The sequence below is a fragment of the Parasteatoda tepidariorum genome, chromosome 8 (assembly GCF_982258835.1).
Source record: "Parasteatoda tepidariorum strain Cologne lab strain chromosome 8, Ptep-v5.0, whole genome shotgun sequence".
NCBI classification, from domain to species: domain Eukaryota; kingdom Metazoa; phylum Arthropoda; class Arachnida; order Araneae; family Theridiidae; genus Parasteatoda; species Parasteatoda tepidariorum.
Window position 1 is genome coordinate 95,271,424 of NC_141762.1, and position 12,828 is coordinate 95,284,251.

Here is a 12,828-nt window from a genome sequence, read left to right on the forward strand (position 1 = left end):
TTCTACTGGTTTTTGTACATTTTAGAAAAATCCCTAAAATTGAGTAAGTTTCCTTAAAAAATCCTTTTTGAAATAGAATTTTTAATGCAGATTATTGCTTGCTTGAATATTTAAATAAGTCTCACTAATACATAATAAAGAGAACCTCGTTTATAAAACTCAGTTCAGTCATCTTTGAAGAATTAAATGGCTATTATTATTCAAAATTATGAATAAACATAATACGTAACATTTCAAGATCATTTGATGTGAAATCGTAACTGGAAAATATTGCAGTTTTTTAAATATTTAGTAAAATATTTAGTATGTTTTGCAACAATTATCCTGAGATTTATATTATTTCGTAAAATCTACTGGATTTTATTCCTATCCATGAATTATTTAATTCAAGTGACGTGGTAGTTACCCTTATTTCGGAGAGAATAGAAATAGCTTCCAGAGGATATGTCTTCAAGTGGTTGTTTAGCAGCGACAACGAACTGAGGGTGGCATTGACACCGGCAAAGGATTTGGAATCGATGTCCTTTATCCTGTTCCTTTCCAAATTGATGGCCGTCAGAGACTGCATCTCCGAGAAGAAGTCCGGCTCTATGGTCTCTATCTTATTTTGTGCAAGATCAAGAAGAGCCAAGAACTTGAGTCTCTGGATGGCCTTTGGCAGCTCTCTGAGATCTGAAGACTGCAGGTTTAAACTCTTCAGGCTGCCTTCTAGACCACGAAAAGCCACGTCAGATATGTTGAGGGAATTGTCCGACAGCTTTAGAGTTGACAGGGGTAGACCTGCAGGACAGAAACAAAAAGTTTTAAATTAGCACAAAGTAAATTCCATAATCCTTTGTAAAATTTATAAAATATGGATACGTTCGATGTTGTTTTTTTGTTTGAATTTAATTAAAATAATTCCGATCGAAAAAAAATTTCGAAACATTCGTAGCAACAATTTTACCTTGTCCCGAGTTGGGTTCAAAATTGGCTAAATATGCGTCCTATTCGAACATGCGCCGAGGGACTAATATTGGGATCTCTAGATTTGTTTAAAATTGAGCTTAGAATGGCCTATATGGGGCCTACATTGGCCAATATAGAACCTACATTGGCTAAATAATGGATATAAAATATCGGGTGAATCTGACAATTCTATATAGAACCGATATTGGTTGCAAAGTGGCTGTAAAATATCGGGAGAATCGGAAAATTCCATATAGGGCCAATATCGGAAAAGTAAAGGCCCTTTGAACCCTTACTGAGCCAAGATTCATGAATGTTGACCCAATGAGGGCCCAAGTTGTTTTGCTGCTAGGGATAGTTTCAAAATCAGTGTAATTTTTTTATCATTCCCACATTAATAAAACCAATCATAACGTAGAATCAATAAGGCACAGTTTTATTTGACAAGTTAGTTTAAACTTATATTAACTACTGTAAATCTTTAAGCTGTTGTTGTGAGCTAGCAAAACTATGTTGTGAACTAGCATTTTGCAAAACTATTTTTAGTCTTAAAACTAGCATTGATTTATTGGAAGCTTTCCAAAGCTTCTATGATTCACGATTTATTAATCAATCTCTGTAGACATGATTTGCGATCCCCTTGGTGAGTTACTTTAGTGATTTTTCTCTCCCCCCCCTAAATTTTTTATTTGCTTCAAAATTAATACAAAACAGTGCTCATTCGACATTTCAAATGTACTTAATGATTAGTCGATCCCAAATCTTGTTTAGCCTATCATCTTGGTCTCTTCGGAATTGATACCCGCACTTTTGTTTCCTAAAACAATCGAGATCTGGCATAATCTATAGTAACATCTTCAGTGGATTGACTTGAACAAATTTAGTAGACATAAGGAAAAAAACACGTGCATTTCTAGGCTAAACTATGCATAAGCAAGTTTCAGAAATCTATGTAACGCGATTGGTAGGTTATTGTTGCTCATTCTTTTAGGCTATATCTTTGGAGAGCTGGTTTTGTTCTATCCAAAGCAAATCGCTTATGCATGAAATTGATTTAAGTTATGGTTTAAAACAAAAATGTGCTCCTTTACTGTTTTTCTTGAATGACATGGTTGCCTTAATTTCCTTGAAATGAGCGTTTTGGTATTCTTAATTTGATTTTATTCCTTGAAATGCGTATTTTTGTGGATCTCTAAACACACTCCACTTCAAGTTACATTACCTTCAATCCTGCTTTAATGCATTAAAGACTTGCCTGTAGAAAATTTAAGGACGCAAATAGTTGAACTATTGGTCAACTGATGTAGTTCAGCTTTATAGTATTAGATACCTCCTTAGAAAATACGTTTTCCACAGTGTTTAAATCTCGAGTCGTTGTCATTGCAACTGCTGGCGAAGCAGTTTTTATGCAAGAGAATTATCTGTGTCGAATTGTACCACTTCAAGAATAACTTCGTGATTTCATTCCTATCTAAGGTACATCCTAAAGGTACACGCTGTCCGAAATTCTCTAGTTATATTGTATGAACTTTATTTTTGCTTATTATATAGTTCGCTGATACCCAATGTGAACTTAAAAGGTAGGTATATACTTTATTTCCGTCTCACTAGAGCTGCACAATGAGCTATGGTCTGGGAAACATTCTTTAGGGTGATCCGAAGACGTGCCATCGCAATTTTTTATCCTCCGCAAAGGGAATGGTTCCCCTGCTTTGGTAGCCCGACGACCTGCTCTAGAAGTTGAGCACTTTACAGTAGAACAGTTTAACAAGGACCTATACCGAGCACGTCCCTACTCAGGCTGATTAAAGTGGTCACCCGCCCGCTTACTGACCGCAGCCAGTGAGGCTTGACTTCGGTGTTCCACCGGGAATCGTGTCTTTACGATCAGTCCACTGCGGGACGTCAACTTAAAAAAATAAAACTCGAATTTTTTTTTCTGCTAGCACATAAGATATCTGTTGCTCGAATTTCACGATATGACTAGTACAGTTGTAAGTTTACGTTCCGTGTTCTATGTTTAGTCAGAAAAACTTTTTTCCTACTTAAATTAGAGAAATAATTACCTTTAAAGGCATCATCCTGTACTTTACGTATCACATTATGAGACAGGTCCAGAAATTGTAGAGAATTCAGACTTCTCATTCCTTCCACGGGTATCTCCCTCAGCAGGTTGTCCTGGAGGTTAAGACTGGTGAGCGTTTCTTTCAGTCCGAAGAACGCTCCAACTTCAATATCTCGTATTTTACTCTTCGAAAGATGCAGGCTCTGTATTCTGAGGTCTTCGAAGCTGCCATTGCGCAGCACTTCGATTGTGGCATTGCTTACGTACAGTAAATCGATGGGGATGTTGCTTACCGAACCTCTGAGAGTAGACATGAGGAGTGTGAAATTGACTGGACTGCACTGGATGGAAATGCGCTGGCTGTTACTGTACGCACATACGCAGTCAGTGTGTAAGTTTACAAGTTCTCTGGACCAGGGACACTGGGTGTTTACCATTAATATGAAGCAACACCACGATGCGAGAAAGCATGGGTATATTCTTTTCTTCATTGCTTACTGGTTGCTGCTGAATCCTGAAATGAATACAAAAGAAGTTTATTAATTAACCGATAACTTTTACTTCATCTCTAGCAATTATTAGAAGCTTATCTAGCAATTATTCTAGAATTATTTCACCTTGGCTCCAGTTGGGCTAAGAATTGGCTCAATATGAGTTCTATATGAACATGAACTGACGGACCAATATTGGGATGTCTATATTTTTAATATTGCTAATATATAGAGCCAATATCGGTCTATATAAAGCCAATATAAGGCATATATTGGAGCATAATAAATATAAAGCATCGAGTGAATCTAAAATTTCAATATATTTGTCGCATATTTGTTGCAAAATGGCTGTAAAATATCGGGTGAATCAAACAATTCTATATAAGGCCGATATTGGTTGCAAAATGACTGTAAAATGTCGGGTGAATCTGAAATTTCTATCAAAGACCGATATTTGTTGCAAAATGGCTGTAAAATATCGGGTGAATCAGACAATTCTATATAAGACCGATATTGGTTGCAAAATGGCTGTAAAATATCGGGTGAACCAGGGATTTCTAGATAATGCCAACATCGGAGAAATAACGGCCCTTTGAACCCTTATTGAGCCAAGATACGTGAATATTAGTCCAATGAGGGCTCAAGTTGTTTTGCTGGTAGGGTAAATAGAAAAGAAAAATCGAAAATGTTCTTGAAAATTGTATTATTACTTTAACACAATTATTACACTAGTTCCTAAACAGTGTTCCGTGGAAAGGTCACGAGGTTTCCAAAAGTTTGAACTTCATTTTAACCTGTTATGATTTTTGAAACTTGTAATTATGTTTATATCCCTTCAATATTCTAATGTTTCTTTAAGTAAATTGATACAAAAGAAGAAAAAAATCAGTGTATTTAATAAATAATGGAAAGAATATGCTTTTTTAAGAAAAAAAATGTATACTGAATTTATAAAAAATGTATACCGTGATGTGCATGATCTTTCAGACGGAAATTGTTTTTCATGATTTTCATTTTCCTTGAAATGTTTACGTTCTTTTTTTTTTTTGTCCTATGGCAATGGCTTTTATAAGAATAAAACACGTGCAATAAAGCATTAAAAGTAAACGTGTGACTTAAAATAACTATTACGTCTCTTTGGTGTATATAAACAAAGTTTCCTACTTCACTAAAAGAAACCTTCTTTTCATACCATATTGCTTTACTTTCAATGCATTATCATTCCAACTGGCTATTTGATATCTAAGTTTCGTGACTATAAACAACTTCCAGCTATCCCCCGTTTGATCTTTTGCCTGCGGTGACTTAATTTCATTCGAATATCAACTTCCAACCATTCTGTTTAATTTGATTTCTTTTCTTCCATGGCCTTTCTTTTATTGGCATTTTGGCGGTCAGTCACCGTGAAATCGCACGCACTTTCGCCAAATCACTGCTATTAGCGAATATATCTCGCTTTCACCTCATCTTCAATGACCACCAGAAAAACCTTTTCCTTTCTTTTGGATCTTCTGTTTTTGATCGTGATGCAAAGGTGAGGGTTTGGTTTTTTATCTTTTTGTGTATGTATTTCCTTTCGAATTCTGCATCTGCCTCCTCCCCCATTCCTCAAGAAAATGATGGATATGAGAACATTACACCTCTTCTCCATGTTGACGTGAACTTCCGCCAAGATTCAGAAGTTTTTAGAGCAGAAGTTTTTAGAGTATCATTCATCCCTTCTTGTTTACACTTGTCTTTTCAATTAAAGTGTATGCTTGTTTTTCCTATTAAATGCGCAATACATCTCCTCTCCGTTTCTCATGAATGTGATGTATTGATATGCATAGTATTAATAAATGTCTTTTGAATTGTGTTTTAATAGCTTTTTCTTAAATTTTATACTATTTAAGAATTTTAACATCGATGTTATTTTTCGTCCTTTCTTTCTCACCCTTCCTTTTTGTTTGGTTAATGGTAATTATGGTTAAAAGTATCGATATTATGGTTCAAGGTTGAACCAATTCTCGAAATTGATTGCGAAAGATAAAATGGTTCAAACGGAACGTAAATATCGTTAAACTTAATACCTTATGAAAGTTGCAGCAAATTTTGCGCGATATTATGTTACCAATGTTATAGTTCAACGTTAAACTGAATTCTCTACGTTTTTCTCTAGATTTCTAGAAAATTAATTGTATTCTTAAATTAATTAACTTCATATGAATGTGTCTAATTAGCTACGTATCCTTCAGATTAAAATATTTTTGATTGCCCATTTGTTATAAATTCTGCGTAGTTTTAGGTATTAATTTTTTTGCTTTAATTGTCAAAAGCATTTAACTTGTGTTCAATAGTTGAATAGAATAAATAAAAGATTCCAAGTCAATCAAAGCATCGTTTAACCATGTGAATCATATTAAATGTGTAGAAAATAAAGCTTCGTGTACTAGAAAATAAAAAATAATAATTTTTTTTTAAAATTTAATTAATCTCGTACTAATATATGTGTCGAATTAACAATATATCCATCATATTCAAAAGCTTTGTGAAAGATTCATTTGTAAAAAATTCCATTTATTTTTAGACATTAGTTATCAAAAGAAGTATTTAGCTGATTTTCAATAGTTGAATGGAGTAAATAATAAAAGATTCCAAGTCAATGAAAATGAATGCGCTTTTAATCACTCAAATATGATTGGATCTGTGTATAGAAAAAAAAATTTCCAGTTTCACTTTCTAGAAATCGTTTCTAAATTGAACGTAATTTTTCCTTAAAATTATGCTAATTCAGTCCCCAAATTTAAAACATGCTCATCAAATTCAAAAAATCTTTAAAAAGTATTTAAAATTAATTTTCTGTAATAAATTCCTCGTAGTTCTGGCATTTAAATTTCTGTACTGATTTCCAAAAGCATTTAGTCTATTTCCAACCAGTGGCGTAGTTTTGGAGAGGGTTTGGGGGTATGTATTATCGGTCATCTCCTTCTAATACATACATACATACATACATACATACATACATACATACATACATACATACATACATACATATATATATATATATATATATATATATATATATATATATATATATATATATATATATATATATATATATATATATATATATGTATTAGAAGGAGATGACCGATAACCTCCTCGAACATACATTAAAACTACGTCACTGTTTCCAACAGTAAAAAAAATATTGAAAGATTCCTACTTAACCCTTTCCTTTCGCTCCCGTGTGGTTTCGCCCTCTATTTCTCGCTCCCATGATATTTCCGGACTGAAGTGTTCAGTAGTAACGCGCCAATAAGAATAAAACTAATTCATTTCTTTTGTCTGGAAAACATTTTATTTATCATTTTGCACACTAGATGGCAGTACCAGGATATTTTTTAGGTAATTGTAGATAGTTTATTTTAAACTAGATGTCAGCACTAATCAAATACGTGTATTTGTGATATGTGATAAGAAATAGGCACTTTTATGACCGTTTTCTTGAAAATTAACCGATCGTTGAGGGGTTAATGAAAGCACTTTCAATCATGCAAATCAGACTAGAATTCTAAAGGGGAAAAAAAGAACCCTTCTAGTTTTATTTTGTTGAAAAGGAAATCATTTTCTGTTAATTAAATTAACCTCCTGCTAATTCATGTGTCAAATTAAATACATGTTCATCAGTTTCAAGACTTATTGAGTGCTCCTTTGTATTAAATTCTACGTGGTTTTTCAGTATTCATATTAGTTGCCAAAGGCATTTAGCTCATTTTCAAAAGATTGAATGGAATAAATAACGTAAAGATTCCAAGGCAAATGAAAGCTCTTCCAATCATGCAAATCAGAGTGTATTAAAAGTGAGTGTTAAACGCACTCCAGCGTATCTGCCTCGTTTGTTCCTTCATTAGCAGAAACAAACATTTCCACTCTTCTTGGGAGTAGCTTTGTTTTGAATTACAAAAGGGGGGCACCTTTGACCACTAAAGTCCGCGCATTCAGACATGCTTCAACAACTATGAGGAAGTTCTCTCTGACTTGCCGGAACCGATCCTCAACACCGTTACATTTTAGCTAAGATTCAAAAAAGATGTTTGTGGAATTATTCTTCCCGCTCGGTCAGACAATGGATTTAGAAACGGCTGAACGGACCGCCGGCAGCCAGTGATGCGCCGAAGCCTGGTCAATGCCCAGCCACGGAAGTTAAAGTTTAAAGCACACCATCCCAGCGATGTATTCTTTATCGGCATGCTGCCGCAATGTTGTGTGAGAAACTTCCAACTGCTGTTGCGTTTTTTTTTTGTAGCTGGTGACTCGTTTTGTCTGCCAAGAAAAGAAAAAAAAGAAGTCACTATCATTAAAAGAGAGTTTGTACCGCAAATCTTTTTCGGTGTTGAGGGTGTTATTAGGTACGCTTTTGTTCGAATTTTCTCAATCCAATTCCATCGTGTTTAGGTGTAATATGTAATTATCCTTGCTTTAAGCGTTTGTAAATGTGTGAAATCTTTTCTGCCATCGAACGGAAGCTTCTGTCATTAACCGTAGAATGTTCACCCACGCTGTTGTACTTCGCTTAGTAATTCGATGAATAGCAACCTTTTACTTTTTATTTCTAACAGCTCTGAATGCCAGTTTTTACTTTTTGTGAATAGTTGTTTATTTTTTAAAAATAATCTACGACAGTCTAAACTTTTTTCTTGGCAGCAGCCACCTTTCAAGCTTCTTCATTTTTTAGAGTTGAGTTGTTAGTTTCATTGACTAAATCCATGAATGTAGCACAGGAATCCATGAATGTAGCACATTTTTAAAAAGTGCTTAAAGGTGCTTATTTTTGATTTACGTTTTTTAAAAGCCCTTAAAGGTAGTTTTTTTAAAATTTTATTCGGGGTTTGTAAAAAGTGCGTACTTTCTATCTCTCAAAAAGAGATTTTTTTTTCTTTGCCGTATCGATTGTCGTTCTAAATTACAAAAAAATGCATGGTTCGCACTATTTTCTCTGCAATATTCATCAGAAACTAGTTATTTTATGATGATTATGTAAAGTTTTTGAAAATGTTTCTAAATTATATTGATTTTATGCTTATAAATTAAGAACTTTTAAATGATAGAAAGAAAATAATTTTTATAACTGCACAGATCCTAATTATGATTGTTTTTTTTGGAAAGTGATGCGAAATATTTTTTGAGTGCTTAAAAAATACTTAAAAAGTTTTTTTTTTTTGTTGAAAAATCTTGCTACGCACACTGCAGCAATCCTTTTCTACGCATGCACAGAATGTATTCATATAAGAATATATTAACAAACTGCAACGACCTCGGTTTCTGATCCGTTGCCTGCCACACAAGTGACACATGTTTATAATCTTAATGATTGATAACAGCGCCCTCTATAGGCGAAGAAGAAATTCGTAATAAGAGATTTGAACTAAGTTTTGGCATTCGCTGTGAACTTCTAGAAACGTTGTTTTACACTATGAGAGAAGTTTTAATTAACTTTTGGTGTCAGGAGTGAGCTAGGATAACAGATTTTTAAAAGAGATTTTTGGTGTTAGCAATAATAAACTTGAGAACTACAGTTTAACTTTTATTAATCGAGGAGTTCAAATAAATTTGGTGTTTGCAGAGAACTTCGAGAATAACAGTTTTACACTTAAAATTTCAATTTCTCAAAGGGCTCAGACAGCAGGGTTGCCACAGGCGACTAAATGCGACTTTTATTTGCTTGAAAAGGATGAAAAGCAACTATTTTTAGGAAAAGCAGGCTATTGGAAGATTTTTCTGTACTCCTAGCGATGTTTCTTTCTTTTATTTTTATTTTTAAAAAAGCTTAAATTGGGTTGACAGACAACCTGAGGCCCAAGGGAGCTTCTGAACACGGCTCTTTAAAAAAAAAAAAAAAAAAAAAAATTGAATTGCATATTTGAGTCATCACTTTTTAATGCCCTCAATTTGCGCAGATTCCATTGTAAGTCTATTTTGTTTCTTGATCGCCTTTTCAACAGTTATTGCTACGAAATTCTCCATGATTTTGAAAAACCCAATTTTTAATACTATATTACGATGCTTGGATTTTGAATTTGAGAAATCATTTTTCGTAATATATATGTGTATATATATATTTGCTAAATCAATATTGATAAAAGGAAAAAAAAATTAAAAAAATTACGTTTTTTTTAATGAAAAAATATTTTTTTTGAATGAATTCTAGTAATTAAAAGTATTCAATTTTCTGCAAATATACAAATTATTTTTCTATAAAAATTTAGTGCTAGAACACTAACGTTTATATAAGAAGTATCATACTAAGTTGACTAAATGGATCATGGTATATGGCAAATAATTTAATAAAATTTTAGTCATCTTATTGAAAATTTTTTGTTCTTATTTAGGCAACCATTTTCGTATTTTTTGGCAACCATTTTCATGTTTTAGGCTACTAAAAGCAACTATTTTCTTCTTTTTTTTTTTAATCTTGATGTTGAAATTAAACTTTTTAAAACATGGTTTTCTCTAGAACTATTTATAAAGAAAGAACAGAAGAAAGAATAGAGAAAGAATTAAACTTCTTAAAACATGGTTTTCTCTAGAACTATTTATAAAGAAAGAACAGAAGAAAGAATAGAATATCTAATGATTTGCTGTCCAAAATGCTTCAACAAACTTTTGGTGTAAGTTAATTTCGAGAACGACGGTTTTACACTAGGTATCTTATTTTTAAGAAGTTTCTATATGATAGCAACCTTTTTTTTTTCTTTCCGCAAATGGTGCTAACCAGCTTTTGGGGCTGACTTTAACTTCAAAATCCATATTTTGCATTTTAATTTAATTTATTTCTATATCATTTATTTATTTATAACTTAAAATAACCCATTGTGCAGCTCTAGTGCGGTGTAAATAAAGTACCTACCCTATTTATTCAGTTTTTCCCGTACTAGTTTTAAACAATATTAACTTCTTTGCACAAGTAAAAGAGACAGAGCCCTGGTGGCTCAGGGGTTAGAGCGTTTGCCTTCCAATAAGGTGAACCGGGTTCGAATCCCAGCTCTGGCTGGTCTATACGAATTCCACACCCGGCTTGCACCGACCATAGTGCTGACGTAAAATATCCTCAGTGGTAAACGGATCATAGATTAGAGTCCCCTTGTCGTCAGGCTAATTCGTGGGAGGTTTTCATGGTTTTCTCTCTTCATGTAACGCAAATGCGGGTTAGTTCCATCAAAAAGTCTTTCATGAAGGCAAAATTCCCCGCAATACTTGATTCAGGAGTTCCCTTGTCTTCTGGATTGGGTTCGAAATTACAAGGCTACGGAGTTGCTCATTGGTAGTCGTAAACTCAAAATTGAGTCTACTGTTCAAAGCAACGTTTATAAAATAAGAACTCTATGTAATATAACTGAATAAAATTCAGAAAATACTGAATATAACTGAATAAAGTTATACATGTTTAAAATTTGATTCTGACTGTTTATTTATTTATTTAAATTAGATTTTTAAATTTGTGATAAAATTTTTTGAGCAAAATGGTCGCATATTGCGCCCCAAATCATCAAACAAATTTCTGTAAATAAAATAAATTATACAGCTATTATGTTTTTTATTTTTTAAAAATTTTTTTTTTTAAAATTATTTTTCAACATCTAATTCTGAGAACAATTAAAATCGGTAGAGTTAGCTTTTAAATGCTATACAATGCTCGATGGTTTGTTAACATTGAAATTTAGATACTGAATTCTTATATTATCTTAGAATTCCCACGACGTTAAAAATGGCCTACGCATTTAATTGACAGATTAAAATCGAAACTTCTTTAAAGAGGTAAAATAAAAATGAAAGCGAATTAAATATCTTAGGAACATTGTTGCATAACCGGAACAGTTTTATTCATTGATAAGCATGTAAAATTTTTATTCCATATGCAACATAAAAAAGAACGACTCAAATATTAATAAAAGAAAAGCTTTCGACTTCTGTGAGCGACTTGACCGTGTGCACGAAGATTGACCTTTCAGCTACTTTCACTTTTTTTGTGCTCAAAATAGTAAGGGTTGGGAAGGAGGGGTGGACGTGCTCAGAATGGTGAAGTGCTCACAGTGTCGAACTGTTGAATCGTGCATAGCAGTCATGCAAGCGACGCGGATGTTTTGATGGAAGTTGAGGCCCTCACCTGAAGAAATTTTTTTCTTCCTTTTTTGCCTTCATTTTTTTTTTATGTTCGAATCGAATGTCTTTATTTATTTGTTCTTTTGAACTTTATGGGTGGGAATATCACTGAGAGGGTTTTAGTTCAGTTGCGACATTCTTTTTAGCGTGTTTTTTAGAGAAAGATTTTACGAGTAAAAGTTTAGGGCACACTTTAACCGTAAAATTTAATACTTATGTCGAAACCATTTTTATTTCGTTCTTTTTATGTTTGACATGTTTAAAAAGCAAACTGTCCTCTTAACAAAACAATCCTCTGTACTCGACTCAATTCAACTTAAAAATGGGTACATGAGTAAAATTCCGTCGACTAGGAAGTTGGTGCGAATTCAGCTTGATGGATACCAAATCGTTTCATATTGTAACCAGTGCATATTTGATGTACAGTCCCTGACCAAATTATTCGATGCACTAATTAAATTCTATGTAAAATCTTAATTATCAGGTGATGAACAGGCTTTATTGTTTTTGCGCGATTGAAACCGGTTTGCACTTCTTTACGTTCGTGTATCAATGGGTTAAATTAGACGATATATAATATAAATTTGACGATTGAATAAATTAGACGATATATTATATAAGTATAGAAAAAGGCAGTGCGGTACACTGTTAGAAATATTGATTTATATCTTACTAATATTTTTTTCAAAATACAAATGTCTGCAAGAAGATATAAATTTTCTGGCTCATAGAATCCTGCAAATTTGCAACTTCAGTAAACCGAATTAATCCTTACGTGCTGGTTACTTTTTTCTACATTTAATTATGCGATTCTATGGTTTAAACGGAACTTAAACATGGCTTAACTTTACATCTTATTGAGATTCTATCTACATTGCACGATAGTGTGGTTCAAATTACAGGTTCAACTATTGGAGCAATATTGTTCGAAATATTGGAGCATTCTGTTGTTAAATTTGCAGTAATTCTAATAAGGAGTTAATTTGAACCACATTACTGTGCTAATTAATAAGCTCATGAATAATAAACTTTTAACATCATGTTTGAAGTATTAGCATGCATGATAGTATGATGATGATATAAAGTACCAATAACAATTTTCTGAAAATGTACCAAAATTGCTTTAATCTGGATTCTCAGTAGTTAATTTATACAGGGGCGTCGAAGAAAGAGATTATTTTA

General features: G+C 33.0%; 2 protein-coding genes across 2 annotated transcripts in view; one reads left to right on the top strand and one right to left on the bottom strand.

Annotated features, from left to right (window-relative positions):
• Rab3GAP1 (RAB3 GTPase activating protein subunit 1) overlaps positions 1–12,828 on the top strand; it is a 207,546-nt gene that overhangs the window by 36,393 nt on the left and 158,325 nt on the right. The window lies entirely within an intron of this gene.
• LOC107451098 (leucine-rich repeat and fibronectin type-III domain-containing protein hattifattener) overlaps positions 1–12,828 on the bottom strand; it is a 48,102-nt gene that overhangs the window by 12,665 nt on the left and 22,609 nt on the right. The window contains exons 2-3 of the mRNA XM_016067088.5: positions 3,015–3,527; positions 407–780 (exon numbers count right to left, since the gene is read on the bottom strand). Of these exons, the coding sequence (XP_015922574.1) occupies positions 407–780; positions 3,015–3,504 (864 nt within the window). The 5' untranslated portion in view covers positions 3,505–3,527. The remainder of the gene's footprint in view (positions 1–406; positions 781–3,014; positions 3,528–12,828) is intronic.